Source organism: Emys orbicularis, chromosome 1 (genome assembly GCF_028017835.1).
Source record: "Emys orbicularis isolate rEmyOrb1 chromosome 1, rEmyOrb1.hap1, whole genome shotgun sequence".
NCBI lineage: Eukaryota > Metazoa > Chordata > Testudines > Emydidae > Emys > Emys orbicularis.
The window spans coordinates 70974880-70992947 of record NC_088683.1 but is presented as its reverse complement, the minus strand read 5'-3'; the positions used below and the strand labels follow the sequence as shown (position 1 = coordinate 70992947).

The 18068-nt window shown below is 44.4% G+C and overlaps 1 protein-coding gene across 2 annotated transcripts in view; it reads right to left on the bottom strand.

Moving 5' to 3' along the window:
• The window catches only part of TBC1D15 (TBC1 domain family member 15), a 99195-nt gene that overhangs the window by 64094 nt on the left and 17033 nt on the right, over positions 1–18068 (bottom strand). For both annotated transcript variants that reach the window (XM_065397586.1, XM_065397587.1), the window contains exon 4: positions 9287–9425. In XM_065397586.1, coding sequence (XP_065253658.1) covers positions 9287–9425 — 139 coding nt within the window. The remainder of the gene's footprint in view (positions 1–9286; positions 9426–18068) is intronic.

Sequence of the window (18068 nt, the reverse complement as noted above, 5' to 3'; positions counted from 1 at the left end):
CCAAAAGCTGCCGGTTGCTGGCACATCTCTGCACACCCCTGGTGGGGAGAGGGGGCGCCGCGTGCTGCCCAAGCCCTGCTGCCCTCCCTCCCCTCAAGGGCCGCACAGAGATGTGCCAACAGCCTAGAAGCCACTGCCAGAGGGGTGTGTGTGTGCTGGTCGCTCTGGGAGCCGCGCCACCCAAGGTAAGCGCCGCCCCCCAGCCTTCTCCTGCACCCCTGCTCCAGCCCAGAGCTCCCACACAAACTTCCTCCCAGAGCCCGACCCCTCACCCCCCCACAACCCAACCCCCTGTCCCATCCCAGAGCCAACACCCCTCACCCCCTCCTGAACCCCAATCAAGGTACCTCACTTTATTTTCATTTACTTCCCATTACTTATAATATAGGAGGAGGAGGAGGAAGAAAAAAAGAATGAAAAACGGGGTGGGGGGGGGAGAGGGGGAGAGATAAGAGAATGTTCTTTTTCTTGGCTGAATCCCAAGGGGGGGGCAAAAATGAAGCTGCACACAGAGCCCCACTAACTCTAAATCCACCACTGAATATACCCCATATCAATACTGCCAACTTTTCAGAAATGTAACACTAGCTCTGGGAATGGAGTGTGCACTGCAGGATTCTTCAGTTCACACTATATCTGTCCACATCCCAGAGGTTTCTAAACAGTTAATATAGCTATCAGACTTCATTTTCCTGCTTATTTTCTACCCAGTTTGTCTAGCATCTGTAAATTCACTGGCTGTATGAAATCCCAGTTACAAGTGCCATGTCCCATGATTTACCTAATGGCTCCAATAAGATTGGGGCTCTGTTGTGCTAGGCACTGTGCAAACACATGGGTAGGCAGAATCCTTGCCTCAAAGGGATCACTATCTAAAGCCCTGATGCTGCAATCATATACATGTGAGTAGACCCCTCACCCCAGTCAGAAAGAAAAGTTATTCACTTGTAAAGTAACTGGAGTTCTTTGAGATGTGGTGTCCGTATGTGTATTCCACTCTGGGTACGTGTCACAAATCCTAGCAAAGTACCGCCTCCTGGCCACCCACTAGGACTGTTGTGAGGGGAATCCATGCCTCTCCTGCACTGGATTACTATGGTGTTTCAAGCTCCTGGAGTCTCAGCTGGTTAAAGCATTGGTTCCTCCTTTGGCCTCTCTGGCACATTTCCTGGGCACTGACTCTCAGTCTGCTAGTTACCACTTCTTAGAAATGGAGCTCCTCAGCCCACCTGCCCTAGGCCCCCAAGATCAGCACTGATCCTCAAGATTCTCAAGTTACTTAAGCACACCCTATCCCAGAATTCCACCACAGATGTGTGAAGCTTTTGCTTTACCGGTTCATTCTCTCAGGGGCACACAAGCAGTTGTGAAGCATATAACAACACATCAATACTTTTACTTAATCATACAGAGCACAGGAAGGTACAAATCATACAAAACAACAAACATCTTAAACATACGGAGTCCTTCAGAAAGGAAGGCGAGCTAGTGAGTCCTACTTGGGCAACCATCTAGGTCCAGGAAAGTAGGCAAGGTGTCCCCCGCCTCACGCAAACTGTTACACGGTGAGTCATCTCTCCCTCATGGAGCGCCTTTCCCAGCTTGTGGCCCTGCTCTCTCATACCCCACATTTCCTTTTCCTGTCAGGCTCATTGCTCTTGTGAATTCCCTGATTTCAACTCCTCCTGGTCCCCTGGGCTGCCTCGCTTCTGCTCCTGGTAACTTTGCATTGCTCTTACCTTCCCCCGCTCCCTGCAGAAGGGTTACGCTAAAACCAGATTTCTAAGGATACAACTGCTTTTCAGCATAACCTTTGTGAGGTCTAAATACTATTGTTAACCTTGAGTATTTCCCATTATCCCTGTCTAGTGTGTACCTGTTACAAGACCTGTCAGCAATAGCTGATCCCTGTACACATAGGCACTCATGATACAGCAGGTTTTCCTAATACACCTGTGAGAGTGTACCCCATAAGGCTTTATGGGGGGGGGTGCTTATAAATGTATGTATGATATAACTGGAATAGGGTTTTGCTACATATGCCATGTAACATATCTATGTAAAGGTTATGATCTACTGGTTATGTTCATCCTAGTTGTATGCAGGCACCATTCATGTGTTCAAAGTTATGTATACTTGCTTGATTTCTAAGTAAGCTTTGTGAGGCATTTGGTCAGCTTCTTTAGGAAGGAATTCGCAAGGTTAAGTACCCGATCAGGAAGCATTTGGGGAACAATGCATCTTGGAATGCTCCAATCCACATAAGATGTCTTCCTGGAGACATACAAGATACCATGTGGACAATGGCTTCTGTCTGTAAAGACTGAGTCATGGACATGTGACTTGCCCAGGTGACTCCAGAACTCCATCTTGGAGCTGGTCTTTGCATAGAAGTGAGGAGGGGGTCTCCACCCACAAGAGAAAGTCTATTTAAACCCATGGGAGACCCCTCCATTTTGTCTTCAGCTGGCTAAAGGAGCCGCCTCTCCACCCCCCCAGGATACTTGAAGGAAACTGGAACAAAGGACAGTAACTACAGGGGGTGTGAGTGATTGCTGGACCCAGGCTAAAAGGAGATTAGCCTGTAAAAGGGAGCATTCTGGAACTGGTGAGGATCTTATCTGTATTTAGTTTGATTAGACATAGATTTGCGCATTTTATTTTATTTTGCTTGGTGACTTACTTTGTTCTGTCTGTTACTACTTGGAACCACTTAAATCCTACTTTCTGTATTTAATAAAATCACTTTTTACTTATTAATTAACTCAGAGTATGTATTAATACCTGAGGGAGCAAACAACTGTGCATATCTCTTATCAGTGTTATAGAGGGTGAACAATTTATGAGTTTACCCTGTATAAGCTTTATACAGGGTAAAACGGATTTATTTGGGTTTAGACCCCATTGGGAGTTGGGCATCTGAGTGCTATAGACAAGCACACTGTGAGCCTTTTTCAGGTAAACCTGCAGCTTTGGGGCAAGTAATTCAGACCCTGGGTCTGTGTTGGAGCCGACGGGAGTGTCTGGCTCAGCAAGACAGGGTGCTGGAGTCCTGAGCTGGCAGGGAAAACAGGAGCAGGGGTAGTCTTGGTACATCGGGTGGCAGCTCCCAAGGGGGTTTCTGTGATCCAACCCATCACAACACCTTCACAATATCAACCAGAATTCATGAACTGGGACAATGTCTGTACAACTTGTAGTACGCCTGCACTCCATGTGCTTGAGATAGGAGATTTTAGCTAGCAGTGTCCATTTGTTTTGCTCATGCATGCTGAGTAATGTGCCTCATACCAAGGGTATACAGGGCAGTGCAGAACTAACTGCCACTCTAGTTTCTTTGCCATCTTGGAGCCTGAAAGTATAGCATGACTCCAAAGCAGAGGGGAAGGAGTGTGGGCTATGGAAAATACATATGAAAACATCTCAAAGAACTCCAGTTACTGTACAGGTAAGTAACGTTTCTTCTTCAGATGCTTCTCCATATGTGCTTTCCATTCTAGGTCACCCCCAAGCAGAGATCTAAATTAAGGTGTTGGATGCTCAGTGTCTTATCTAAAAAGAGATAGAAGGAATGCTCTACCAAAAGAAATGCCTGCTTTAGATCCTTCTGTCACAGTATAGTGGTTACTAAGATGTGTATGGAACCGCAGGTGGAAGCGTTACAAATATTAATTATGGGGGTTTTTTTCCCCAAAGTAGCAGCTGATGCCACCTATGTCCTAGGGGAATGGGCCCTGACAATACTCAGTAGACCTAGTTTAGTCAATTCATGACGCCCTGAAACCCACCTTAACAGCTTCTGAGTAGAAATACGATGGCTTTCATCCTTTCAGCAAAGGAAACAAAGAGTCTTGATGAAGATCTAAAGGGTTTTGTCCTCTGAAGGTAAAAGACAAGGACCCTTCAAATATCCAGGGTCTATAATCTCACTTCAGCATGTTTACGAACAGGGCTTTGGAAAAAATATGGGTAAATGAATGACCTGATTTAAAGGAAACTCATGAACTTTGGACATGTCTAAGGGATACCTTACCAAATTTAAAAAAACTGTGGGGGCAGCGGTATCAGTCATAAGGGCCCCTATTTCTCCCACTCTCTTTACTGATGTGATAGCTATAAGGAAGGAAATCTTCATAGACAAGTGCAAGACAGAGCATAAAACCACAGGTTCGAATGGAGGTCTCGGGAGATCTGTCAAATTACATTTAGATCCCATATAGAAGATTCCATTCCCTTATAGGCGGAAATATCCTCACTAAGCCTTTAAGGAATCTGATCACAGGTAGGTAGAAAAACACCAAAAACCCATGTAAGTGGGTAGTATGCCCTTATAGCACCAAGATGTACCCTGAGAGAGCTGAGTGATAGACCCAAGGTTGTTGATGACAGCAGATAGTCTAAGATAGTGGGAATTTGCAACTGAAGAGGCGAAAGTCTACATGCTTACACCAGGTGATGAAACGTCTCCATTTTGCATCATAGTTTTTTTCTAGTGGAGATATTTTCTGCTGTTGATCAGAATATTTTGAATGCTAGTAGAATATGCTCTTTCTACTTCTGACATGCATCCAAAATTCACAGAGATGAAGTGTGGATAGGTTGGGAAGATAGGTTTGACTCCCATCCTTAGATAAGAGATCTCGTACTAGCAAAAAGAAATGTTGGAGGGCTGCTGGAGAAACATATGAGCTCCAGAAACCAAAATTGTCTTGGCTACCAATACAGAAGTTATGAGGGAAAGTGTGACTACATCTTGCCTGGCCTTTCTGAGCACTCTTGGAAGTAACGGAATTAGTGAATATGTATATGTCAGAAGACAAGACCATAGAATGAGGAACACATGCACTACAGGTTCTGACCACCTCTGGAACAGAAAGTTGGGCATTTCTTGTTCTTGTGTGTCACAAATAAGTTCACTGAGGTGTGACCCCACTTCTGGAAGACTGACTGAATTACAGAGTTGTGTATCTCCTATTCATGATCTGCTGAACGGTGTCTGCTCAGCTTGTCTGTCAATGGGTTCTGCAGACCCGGTAAGTGAACTGCTCTGAATGTAATGCAATGTTGTATGAACCAATTCCACAGCTGCTCTGCTCTCTACACAGGGGAGATGACGTGCCCCTCCCTGCGTGTGTATATAAAATATGACAGTTGTATTGTCCGTCATAATCTGAATGCAGGCATTTTGGACTGCTCTTAGCTCCAGAATATTTGATGTTCTGTGTGGGTTTCCCAACCCAATATAGATGCATTTGTAACTATCACCTTTGTTGGAAGAGGTGGGGAGAAGGAAACTCCCATGCACAGTGTGGGTTCTTCCACCAATTAAGGGAGACAAACCTCAAGGGACCACTAGTGGCAGGTACAAACTGAGCTTGCTCAGCATATGAACAAACTTCATCCAACCTTGCAGGCAGCGTAAGTGCTACCTGGCATGCAACATTATGAAAGTGCAAGAGGTCATATGGCCTAGTAAGCTGAGAAAAGTCCATGCCAATGTCTGAGGCACTGTCTAAAAAGTAATGTGGTAAGTCCGGCCATAGTCTCAAACCTGTGCTTGAGGTAGATAGGCCCTTGCTGTTTTGGAGGCCAGTACAGCCCCGATAAATTCTATTCATTGTATTGGAATGAAACAGCGCAAGCGTTGACTCGCAGACAGAGATCGAAACAGATGGAGAATGGTCTGAGCGGAGGTCTAACGTTCTTGGTAAGAGTTCTCTTGACCAACCGGTTGTCTAGGTCAGTGGTCTCCAAACATTTTTGATCGCGCACCCCTATCAGTAAAAAAAATTTGAGCACGCACCCCCTGCTGCGCCAGCTCTACCATTTTTGCCAAAGCAAAAAAAGAAAAAGAAAAAGAAAAAAAGTGCTCCTCCTGCCGTGCACCTCCAAGGATCCTCTTGCACACCCCACTCTGGAGACCACTGGTCTAGGAATGGAAATACTGATATCCCCTGTTTTCTTAAGTGAGCAGCCATTACTGCTATGTCCTTTGTAAATACTCCTGGAACTGTGGATAAACCAAAGGGTAAGATACTGTTTTGGCCTACCACAAACTACAGGAATTTTCTGTGGTGCAACATGAAAATAAGCATCCTGCAGGTTGAAAGCTGCAAACTTATCTTTCATATTTAGCAATGGTAACGCAGATATTAAGGTAATCATCCTGAACCTTATTTGCTGAATGAAGGTATTGAGCATTCTGAGGTCCAGAACAGATCTCTAACTTTCCTTCTTCTTGGGTATGAGGAAATATTTGGAACAGAAACCTGGAATAGGACTGAGCAGGGCATGAGGTTGAGCGATTACAGGGATGATGCTCTCTATGCAAGGAGGCAGCTTCTTAGGTTAATACTTTAGGCCTGGTCTACACTCGGGGGAGGGGGGGGAGGAGAGGAGAAATCGATCTAAGTTACGCCACTTCAGTTACGTGAATAACGTAGCTGAAGTCGGCGTATTTAGATGTACTCACCGCGATCTCTTCAGTGCAGTGAGTCGATGGCTGACGCTCCCCCGTCAACTCTGCCTGCGCCTCTCGGCCTGGTGGAGTACAGGAGTCGAAAGGAGAGCGCTCGGGGGTTGATTTACCGCTTCTAGACCAAACACGATAAATCGACCCCCGCTGGATCAATCGCTGCCCGCCGATCCAGCGGGTAGTATAGACATGCCCTTGGATGCCTATGTATGAGAGCAGGCACTGCCTCTGCTGCAGGTGATAAACTTTTGATACACAAGAGGTGTGTATATGTCTAATGATTTCAGGCTTACTTTAGAGTTTTTGAGCAAGTGTAACATGCTGTTTTCTCGCCAAACAGCTCTGACCCTTCATACAGCAGGTCTTTTGTAGAGGCCCAGTACTTCACACACTAAAACTTCTCTGAGAGGAAGTCTAGAGAGCAAGTTCTGTGAAAAAATGTGGGAAAAATCTTCTCCACTATGCTAGGAGTGAATAAAATATATCCAACGCAAAGAGAGAAGCTGCACAGGCAGGGGTGGTAGAAGGTAGGGCCAGCTTTGGGGTAAGTACAGGAGAGGAAGTTGATACCATTGAAGTATTAACCTCCCAAATCAAAGAGATATGCAGCCTTCCTGATAGTAACAGAGTCAGGCTCCTCAGTACAACATCCCTGTGCTGATGTTACAGCACCCTAATAGGCACTGATGTCCTGGATATCAGAACCAGACAAGTGGTACACTACATTCCACAAGAGATCCACCACTATCCATTCTAGGCCATGGAGTCTTGGGAGGCAATTTAGACCTCTTCTTAGAGGATTTATGGAGAGATCTGCCTCTAGATTGAGGGAGGTGGATATCCTTCAGCCCTTTCCCCAACATTTCCCTATAGGATTGTTTAGTAGAAGGAGACTTATCTTGTCCCACGTTCTTGCATTACTGGGAGCAGAGCTTGAGGGGCACGCTTTGAACTAGCTGACCAATGAACTGGGGGTGGGGGCTGGGCTGTTGATGGGTCTGGCTCCCTGGTTGGTCCCAAGGAGTAGTCATACATTTTCAGTCTTGTCCCTGGTTTCAATACCCTTTTTGAAAAGGACTTATACACACTGCTTTTTGAGGGGATGAGTGATTCCCATAAACAAAAGACAACACTGAGTGCGTCCATGACTAAGAGGAAATGCTACCTTGCAAGAAGAGCAATATTTGAAGCTAGGTGATTTAGGCTGAGGCATTATCACCCCAAAAGACAAAAAAAACCTAAATGGGCGGCAGGGGGAGTGAAAGCTTCCTCAAAGCGAATGAAACCTATCAAAAATTATAAACAGCTATAAAATGATAATCATCAACAGGCAAATCACTAGTCTAACATTAAATAACCACTATGTGCAGCAATAAAATAATAAGAGCTAACTATAGGAGTGCAGGACACTGAGCACTCCATCACAGTCGTGGGCAGTGAGAAGGAATTGCAATGGTGGTTAGTCCTGCATTGTCCTTTATACCCTTGGTTTGGGATACAGTGGTAGCCAAAGGTGCATGAATAGACGGAACAGTCACCGCTAACTAAATATCTCCAATATCCAGCACAAGCGGCTCATGTGCACCTGGAGCGAAATACACATGGACATGCATTCTAAGAACCACCATCATTGATGGGGTGCCACATGAACATAAGGGTCCCTTGTGGTCTTTTGCGGGGTCTCTGCTGCCCCTGACTGGCGCTCCTTAGTTTGCCCCTGAGCAGGGCAGTTCTTGGACCCTCAGCTCTAATTAAATCTAGAAGTATGTTTCAGTCTCTTGGCTGTGTTCGTGGAGGCAGCCTGGTGCAAGGGTGTTACCCATTTGCTGTCTCAGGCTGTTCTGCCTACCTTTCCTTCTCTGTACTCTCCCCTTTATAGCAGGCTTTGTTTCCTCTACTGGATGAAGTTGTTGGAGCCTGCCTCCATGATTGGCAGCTCTGGCAGCTGCGTGAGGGTGTGGTCAAGCTGTTTGCCTACAAACAGGAGAGGCTCTCCTCCCCCTTCTGTCTATGCTTAGTATGGGATTTGTAGGCCCCATTACAGTACCCAGTTACGGGACTGGGGTCTAATATAGGGCAAGACCATGAATATAAAAAGATGGAGAGGGAGTACAGAGGGAGGACAAATGTAACTGTAATAAGATCACACAATTACAAGCAAAACAATAATGGGAAACATAGGAACGGTGCACATTCTAGCTATGAAAACTTGATGGTTACCAATTCTTTAATTCTTTTAATTTTCCTGTATTTATTTTCTTATTTTACCAAAACTTGAGTGCTAGGTGTGAAATAGAGTACAATTCTCCAGATATTTGTCTTTTTTTCTGATGTGCAAGCTCTCACTGCACAGTAGTATACTCAATCTCCCTCTGGTGTTCCAGCAGTGAAGTAGCATCTGCTTAATACAGCATTAATCTTCTCATTCTCTCTCCTAACTATTGTATACATTTGTTCAAGTTACACTTGCTTAAGAGAGATGTGAAGGTCGTATGCATATTAAGACAGGTATAGCAATGCTTTATGACACAGTAGGATGAGCTCTTAAAATGCTGGTTAGACGTAAGCTTCAACCACAGAATCCCCCCTAGTGATTTAGCGGGGAAATCAGATTGAAGAAGCAGACAGCTTTGTGGGTGCCAAGATCAATTCATCTGGGAAAATAGAAGTAATTCAAGCCACAAGTCACCTCAGCATTTCACTTCCTGAGGGAATACAGTCTAGAGTATTTTTTATAACTAATGGATCCTTCAAAACTAAGTTAATATCAAAGGAAATATTTAAAATTTCAGAATTTATTTTTGCATGTACCTCCATTAGAACGTGGCTTCTTTTTAAACGAGACTGTGTTGACCATGTCCCATTCTGCTTCATAATTATTCTGGTGGTCTAACCCTCGTGGAGATTTTTCTTTAGGGGTTTGTGTCCACTCTACAACTGAACTGGAATCCTAAACAAAATTAAAAAAAAGAAGTCATAAAAACGAAAACTGAATTTTATCAGTAGCTAATTTCAAGGTTTAAAAAACACAAACACCTTTGGTAAATTGGAATTAAGGTTGAAAGTACACAGACTTGAGTGTTAAAATCCTCAGAACATAGTTATCAAACACATATTAGGGGGGAAAAACAAGAAATTCCATGTTAAGTTTAAATTCAACAGAAACCCAAACATTTGAAATTCATCGAAAAAGATAGTGAAGATCACCCAAATAATCTTCAATCTGCCCAACTAGAGATGCACTAAGAACAAGTAGAAATTTTAAAACAACCTTACCTATTCATAATTGACAAATTGATTTCATCCCAGTAATGACATATGCATCATTTATTACTCTAAATTGTACAATGCTTGAGCCACTTCCACCGTTCTTTACAACCACAGATAACAGAAAAGGATGCATTTTAACAACTCCAGGTTAAATAAATAGTCTTTTAAAAGCAATCATTCCCAACTCCCCGCAAAGATTCCATGTGTCAATTACACAACAGTAAGAAACAGAATTGGCCTTTGTTCTAAATCAAGATCACAGCACTAAGGCAGCAACACAGAAAGAGTAAAAGTTATTAAGATGGCAAAGCATTACACTTTGCATTGGAGACAGCTATGTATGAAGCCAATTATAAAATCAAATGCTTTCATAGGTGCTGGAACTTGAAGTGATTTTCATCATATACAGGGTTTGCAGTCTGATTCAATGGCTCTCAGCAACCCCACAAGAAAAATGGTTCCAGCACTCCTGAATGCTTTGTGATTCTGTTTCAGAATTCCACTTTCAAAAGTATACACATACAGAGTTTTCTCCAAATGTAAAGCGTGGTTCGATCCTGTAAAGTGACTTTGTAACAAGGGCCCTGGGGGGAACCAGATTAATTATTCTTCATAATCTCCATATCAAATCTGATCATTCTGAAAGTAAATAGACATTTTTCTAGCTGTGAGCCCAACAAACTTACCAGAGGCTCTGAGACAAGTTGAGTTCTACCCACCGTGTTTATCACCACCAATAAAAAAGGCTCTGCAAGCTGAATTAGGCCTTCTGGTATCCTATGCCATACCACTGTCTGCAGATTATGTCATCAATGACAATATGCACAAACCCACTGGTGATGTATAAAATGAGAAGAACTCATGCTGTCAAAAGTCCATGGTTAGTTTGCTGGACCAGCAACTTGCAAGTTTGTTTGCTTAATCTGAGCAAGTTTGATACAGAAATCTGTAAAACACAGTGAATATGGAATCCCACAATGCCCTTCTTTTAATGTCACATTTTTAGGATCGAACCACAGTTTAAGATGTCCACAGTTTTAGACCTCTTTATCCCTATTAAAACAAAAAACGTTATGCTTGTGACACAGTCACTGTTTCATTGTTTTGGCTTTTTCAAATGTAAAACCTTAAAAAAAGTCCCAACAACAATATATTCTACACAGTAGGTATGAACTGGTCTTAAAATTTTTTGCCAGAGGCCAGTATGAAAGAGGAGCCTCCTCCTACATCTCCTGAGGCCCAGGAGCAACACTGTGGTGAGAATCCAGAACAAATTTCCAATGGCAAGTTGAAATTTTCAACTGCTTAGGAAGGAGAGAGTGCAATGGTTTCAAAAAGAGCAGCACTCTCACTTTCTTCTCCACGCTCTAGTTGCCTGGCTGCAAGGAAAGAATCTAATACTCTATACCTAACCCCAACTCTCCTGGTTATTCCAAAGGGGAAGACTGCCTCTACTACTTTGCTCTCTACTCAACCCTCTGGCTGTGCAAGGGTTGGACATAAGAAGGAGGGGGCGGATGGATAGTACGGGGTCCGTACCAAATTGCATAACTAAAGGGAGAAAGGATAGACAGCATACGGTAAGATGTTTATACACCAATGCGAGAAGCCTAGGTAACAAAATGGAGGAATTGGAGCTCCTGGTCCAAAAAATGAAACCTGATATCGTAGGGATAACCGAAACATGGTGGAACGGTAGTCATGACTGGAGTACAGGTATGGAAGGGTATGTGCTGTTTAGGAATGACCGGAAAAAAGGTAAAGGTGGGGGAGTGGCATTGTATGTCAATAATGAGGTAAAATGTAAAGAAATAATAAGTGATGGAATGGATAAGACGGAGTCTGTCTGGGCAATAATTACACTGGGTGAAAGTACTAGAGCCTCCCCTGAGATAGTGCTTGGGGTGTGCTATAGACCGCCGGGATCTAGCCTGGATGCGGACAGAGAACTATTTAATGTTTTTAGGGAAGTAAAAACAAATAAGAGCTGTGTAATCATGGGGGACTTTAACTTCCCAGATATAGATTGGGGAACAAATGCTAGTAACAATAATAGGGCTCAGATGTTCCTAGACGTGCTAGCAGATGAATTCCTTCATCAAGTAGTAACTGATCCGACAAGGGGGGATGCAATTTTAGATTTGGTGCTGGTGAGTAGTGAGGACCTCGTTGAGGAAATGATTGTAGGGGACAACCTTGGCTCGAGTGACCATGAGCTAATTCGGTTTAAACTAAATGGAAGGATTAACAGAAATAAAACTGTGACTAAGGTTTACGATTTCAAAAAGGCCAACTTTAATAAATTAAGGCAACTACTTAGGGAAGTGGATTGGGCTAACATACTTAGGGATCTAAAGGCAGATGACGCCTGGGATTATTTCAAGTTGAAGTTGCACGAGCTGTCCGAGGCCTGTATCCCGAGAAAGGGAAAACGATTAGTAGGCAGGAGATTTAGACCTAGCTGGATGAGCGGGCGTCTCAAAGGGGCGATTAGGAATAAACAGAAAGCGTACAAAGAATGGAAGAGGGGAGGGATCAGCAAGGAAACCTACCTTATTGAGGTTAGAGCATGTAGGGATGCAGTGAGAAAGGCCAAAAGCCGAGCAGAGTTGGACCTTGCGAGGGGAATTAAATCCAATAGTAAGAGGTTTTATAGCCATATAAACAGGAAGAAAACAAAGAAAGAGGAAGTGGGACCACTGAAGAATGTAGATGGAGTGGAGATTAAGGATAATCTAGGCATGGCACAATATCTAAATGAATATTTTGCATCGGTCTTTAATAAGGCTAATGAAGGGTTTAGGAATAGAGGGAGCAGGACAGAGGGGAATAAAGGAGGGGGGGTTGACATTACAGTATCAGAGGTGGAAGCCAAACTTGACCAGCTAAACGGGACTAAATCGGGCGGACCGGATGATCTTCATCCTAGAATATTGAAGGAACTGGCGCGAGAAATTGCAAGCCCCTTGGCGATAATTTTTAATGAATCTGTAAACTCGGGGGTGGTACCGTTGGACTGGAAAATAGCTAATGTGGTTCCTATTTTCAAGAAGGGGAAAAAAAGTGACCCGGGTAACTACAGGCCTGTTAGTTTAACTTCTGTAGTATGCAAGGTCTTGGAAAAAATTTTGAAGGAGAAAGTAGTTAAGGACCTTGAGGTGAATGGCAATTGGGACAAATTACAACATGGGTTTACGAAAGGCAGATCGTGCCAAACCAACCTGATCTCCTTCTTTGAGAAAGTAACAGACCTTCTAGATAAAGGAAATGCGGTGGATCTAATATACCTCGATTTCAGTAAAGCGTTTGATACTGTACCGCATGAGGAATTATTGGTTAAATTGGAAAAGATGGGGATTGATATGAAAATCCAGAGGTGGATAAAGAACTGGTTAAAGGGGAGACTGCAGTGGGTAGTACTGAAAGGTGAACTGTCAGGTTGGAAGGAGGTCACCAGTGGAGTTCCTCAAGGTTCGGTTTTGGGTCCGATTTTATTTAATCTATTTATTACTGACCTCGGAACCGAATGTAGGAGTGGGCTGATAAAGTTTGCGGATGACACAAAGTTGGGAGGTATTGCCAATTCGGAGAAGGATCGGGATATTCTGCAGGGAGACTTGGATGACCTTGTAAATTGGAGTAATAATAATAGGATGAGATTTAATAGTGAGAAGTGTAAGGTGATGCATTTAGGGATGACTAATAAGAATTTTAGTTATAAGCTGGGGACGCATCGGTTGGAAGTGACGGAAGAGGAGAAGGACCTCGGAGTCCTGGTTGATCGCAGGATGACTATGAGTCGGCAATGTGACGTGGCTGTGAAAAAAGCTAATGCGATCTTGGGATGCGTTAGGCGAGGTATTTCTAGTAGGGACAAGGAGGTGCTGCTTCCGTTATACAAGGCGCTGGTGAGACCTCATTTGGAGTACTGTGTGCAGTTCTGGTCTCCTATGTTTAAAAAGGATGAACTCAAACTGGAACGGGTACAGAGAAGGGCCACTAGGATGATCCGAGGAATGGAAAACCTTTCCTATGAAAGGAGACTCGAGGAGCTCGGTTTGTTTAGCCTAACCAAAAGAAGGCTGAGGGGGGATATGATTGCTCTCTTTAAATATATCAAAGGGATAAATACCAGGGAGGGAGAGGAATTATTTCAGCTCAGTACTAATGTGGACACGAGAACAAATGGATATAAACTGGCCGTGGGGAAGTTTAGGCTTGAAATTAGACGAAGGTTTCTAACCGTCAGAGGGGTGAAATTTTGGAACAGCCTTCCGAGGGAAACGGTGGGGGCGAAAGACCTCTCTGACTTCAAGATTAGGCTAGATAAGTTTATGGAGGGAATGGTTTGATGGGATAAGTGGTTTTAGTCAATTAGGCAATAACGTGCCATCGCTGGTAAAATGAGGGTCTGGCTGGAGAATCTTGCCTGTATGCTCGGGGTTCTACTGATCGCCATATTTGGGGTCGGGAAGGAATTTTCCTCCAGGGTAGATTGGCAGAGGCCCTGGAGGTTTTTCGCCTTCCTCCGCAGCATGGGGCAGGGGTCGCAAGCTGGGGCATTCTCTGCAACTTGAAGTCTTTAAATCACGATCTGGAGACTTCAACAGCTGAGTTAAGGGAATGTGGGGGGGGTCAGCTTTTGTGGCCTGCATCATGCGGGAGGTCAGACTAGATGACCATAATGGTCCCTTCTGACCTTAAAGTCTATGAGTCTATGAGATATGGTTTCTTTCCATGAATAGCTCCCCTGTTTGTCTCTGCTGCTGCTTATAACTTTCTTTAAGTAGTAACAGAGTGAGACTGGCATTTTTGCTAGTTCCACTGCTGTCCATAAAGCAGAAGGAGGCCAGGGGGAAAAAAAACCTACTATCTGCTGCTGCTTAGGAAAGTTATTAGAAGCAAAGGAGACACTGGAGTAGTCTGTCAGCAGACTCCGGAAGACAAGACTAAATTAGTATACATTTAGTACAGGGGTAGGCAACCTATGGCACGCGTGCCAAAGGCGGCACACGAGCTGATTTTCAGTGGCACTCACACTGTCCGGGTCCTGGCCACCGGTCTCGGGGGGCTCTGCATTTTAGTTTAATTTTAAATTAAGCTTCTTAAACATTTTAAAAACCTTATTTACTTTACATACAACAATAGTTTAGTTATATATTATAGACTTATAGAAAGAGACCTTCTAAAAACGTTTAAATGTTTTACTGGCACGCGAAATCTTAAATTAGAGTGAATAAATGAAGACTCAGCACACCACTTCTGAAAGGTTGCCAACCCCTGATTTAGTATGTTATCTTCACAACTAAGGGGATAGCAACAATTTTTTTCATTTTAAAATTTAATTTTTTTAAATAGTTCTATAGAAATTGGTGGCTTAGTTCTCCTCCTAACAGGGAAAGCTTCCTAGCAGCGTATAAGGCTTTGTCTACACTACACAATTTTGTCAACAAAAGTCAGCTTTCATCAACAAAATAGTGAGGTGTACACACTACAATGCTCCTACCGCTGATTTAACTCTCCTGCTACGCCGACAAAATAAAACCAGTTTGACGAGCAGCATAGACCTTTTTGCAGCAAAGTTAGATTGATGCAGTGTCAGTGCACACACTGCACTTGGTTATGTCGCCATAAATGGCCTCCAGGTGGTGCACCATCCTGACTGCTCTGGTCAGCAGTTCAAACTCTGCTGCCAGGTACACAGGCATCTGCCCTTCACCCTTAAAAGGACCAGGAAATTTTGAAATTCCACTTCCTGTTTGCTCAGCCTGGACAGCTCACATGGCATCTTTCCAGCTCACCATGGCAGCTTCATGCACTAAATGATCTCCCGCATGGAGTACATCAGAGTTGTTGGTTCTACTGGAGAGGAAGCTGTGCAATCCAGCTGTAGGAACTTCGATACATACAGAAGATTTCTCACGGCATGTTGGAGAAGGGCTACAAATGGAACACAAATCAGTGCCATGCAAAGATCAATGAGCTGAGGAAGGCATACCAGAAGGCAAGGGAGTCAAATCATTGCTCTAGTGCTACACCGAAGACCTGCCGCTTCTATAAAGAGCTGGACGCCATCCTCAACGGCAACCCCATCTCCATGAGCCCGTGGATACTTCAGGGGAACTGAAGACAGTGGCCAGCGACCTCAACCCCGAGGACTAAGTGATGGACGAGGAAGTGGAGTTGGAGGATGAGAGGGGACAGATGACAAGGTTGTCTGGGATCATGGCAAGTCAGGACCTCTTCTTGACCCCAGAGGGTTCAGGCCAGTTTTAGCACTCTGTGGTGTGCATGATGCAGGAGAGGGGAGTTCTAATAAGTGCTCATTTTGATTCGATACTGCTCGGTTACATGAGGTAGAGCTGTCCTCTGCTTCGTTATATGCTAGAAGTTGCTTAAGGGATAGAAATGTACAAGACTAGTTGTGTTTGCATCTGCTTCCCATTCCCCTTTGCAGGTATGCAATGGGGGCTCTGAGGAACAGTGTGTTAATGCACACAGATTTCATGGGAATCCTCCAGAGAGATTTCTAGGAAACTTTCCTGGAGGTACTTGCCAATCCTCTGCTGAAGGTTCCTTGGCAGAGCTGCTTTGTCCCTTCCCCCCGCTGTAGGAAGCTTTTCCGTGGCCACTGGCAATCACTTTTCCAGGGACCAAAGTGGCACACAGGCAAGCAGCACAGGAACCAAGTCTGAAGCCGCACGCATGCAAGAGATGCACCCTTGCATCCTTTCTTACCCTCAGGAGTGAGATATTGGCTTCAATGACTCCCGTCTGTGGAAAATGGTGGCAGAATTTACAATATTGTCCCTAGTCACCTGCAGTGATCCCCTTAAAAAACCACCTAGACCCTTCACCAATCTTGGAAGACTGCCCCCACCCCCCAGGCCAAACTCACCATGTTTAGGGCAGTTGCCGAGCTGTGTGCTTGCCAAGGGACAGTGAAAAAAAGATTTATTATGATTCAATGCTCCGAGTGCACTCACAATTAGAGCCCTGTGCGAATACAAAAATGTGGATTCGCATCCGCAAGAATCAACTTGTACCCGAACTGTGATTCGCACTCTGTCTTTAATCTATATACACATCTGCACCAGCACGCTACCTCACAGTGCCTCTTAGGAGGAGCATTGTGTGAGTGTATGTGTACTGTATACAAAAAGCTATATGGCTTAAAAATGTGTACACTATTATTATTTTAAACAATCTTATTATATAACAGGCATCAAAACAAATAGCCTTTTACATTAAAAATAATAAATTTCTCAAGTCAATAATGCTCAAAACCACAAACTGAACTATAAAATAAAGAAGTCTCCCCCCCCAATTTAGCTTGTGATTTATAAATTCATCACACTTAGAGCTCAGCAATCCCAGTTTCTTTGTACCACCCACTGTGGAAGCATGCAGGGGAATACTATCACAGGCTACAGTGCTCAATTTTTGCGGGGCTCGTGGGCAACCCCGGCACCTCTTGGCTTGGCAAGTCATCCTCCTAGGGGGGCTGCGAGGAGCAATGACAGGTCAATTTCCCCACATTGGCACAGGAGGGGGGTGCAGGAATGAGGAACACAGGAGGGGGGTGAAGATGCTTTCCGGCTGCCTAGCAATGTTTAATTTTTACCAGGGCTGAGCCCCAGAACCTCTTAACTTGGCAAGTCATCCTCTGCACCCTCCTCGGAGGCTGTGAGCGAGGGAGAGGAGCAACGACAGCAGGCACTCTGGGACTCCAGGTCAGTTTCCCCAGGTGGGTGCAGCGGGGGGGGTGCAAGGATTAGGGGCGAAGAGGGTGAGGGGCACAGGAGTGGGGTGGAAGTGCTCTCCAGTTGCCCAGACAGTGATTAATTTGTGCTGTATCAGGTCAGTTAGAGAAGGAGGCTGCTGCTTCTGCAAAGTAAATCAGTATGGATTCCTGACTTACTTTGCAGAAGCAGCTGCCTCCATCTCCAAGGTTTCCTAAACTGCTTGACTGCGTAAACTGAGGCGATAGGAGCATGGGGAATTTCACTGCCTGTCTTGATCTATCACCTCCCCTTTCTCTTCATGGGGGGTGGGGAGGAAGGGAATATAGGCTCTGGAAGGCGGGGAAGTAGCCTCATAGGCTATGAGCTGCAGACAGCTGCTTCCCTGCCTCTGAAATCCTATATTTAGAGCCCTAAAATACATACAAAATTTGTATGTGTATCCAATCCGGCATCCGCAAAAATGGTCCGCAGATATCCGCATCCGTGGATGCGGACATCCATGGATATAAAGCTGATATCCGCAGATTTGCAGGACTCTACTCACGATCATGCCTCTGTTTATTGTTTCTTGAGCTTCT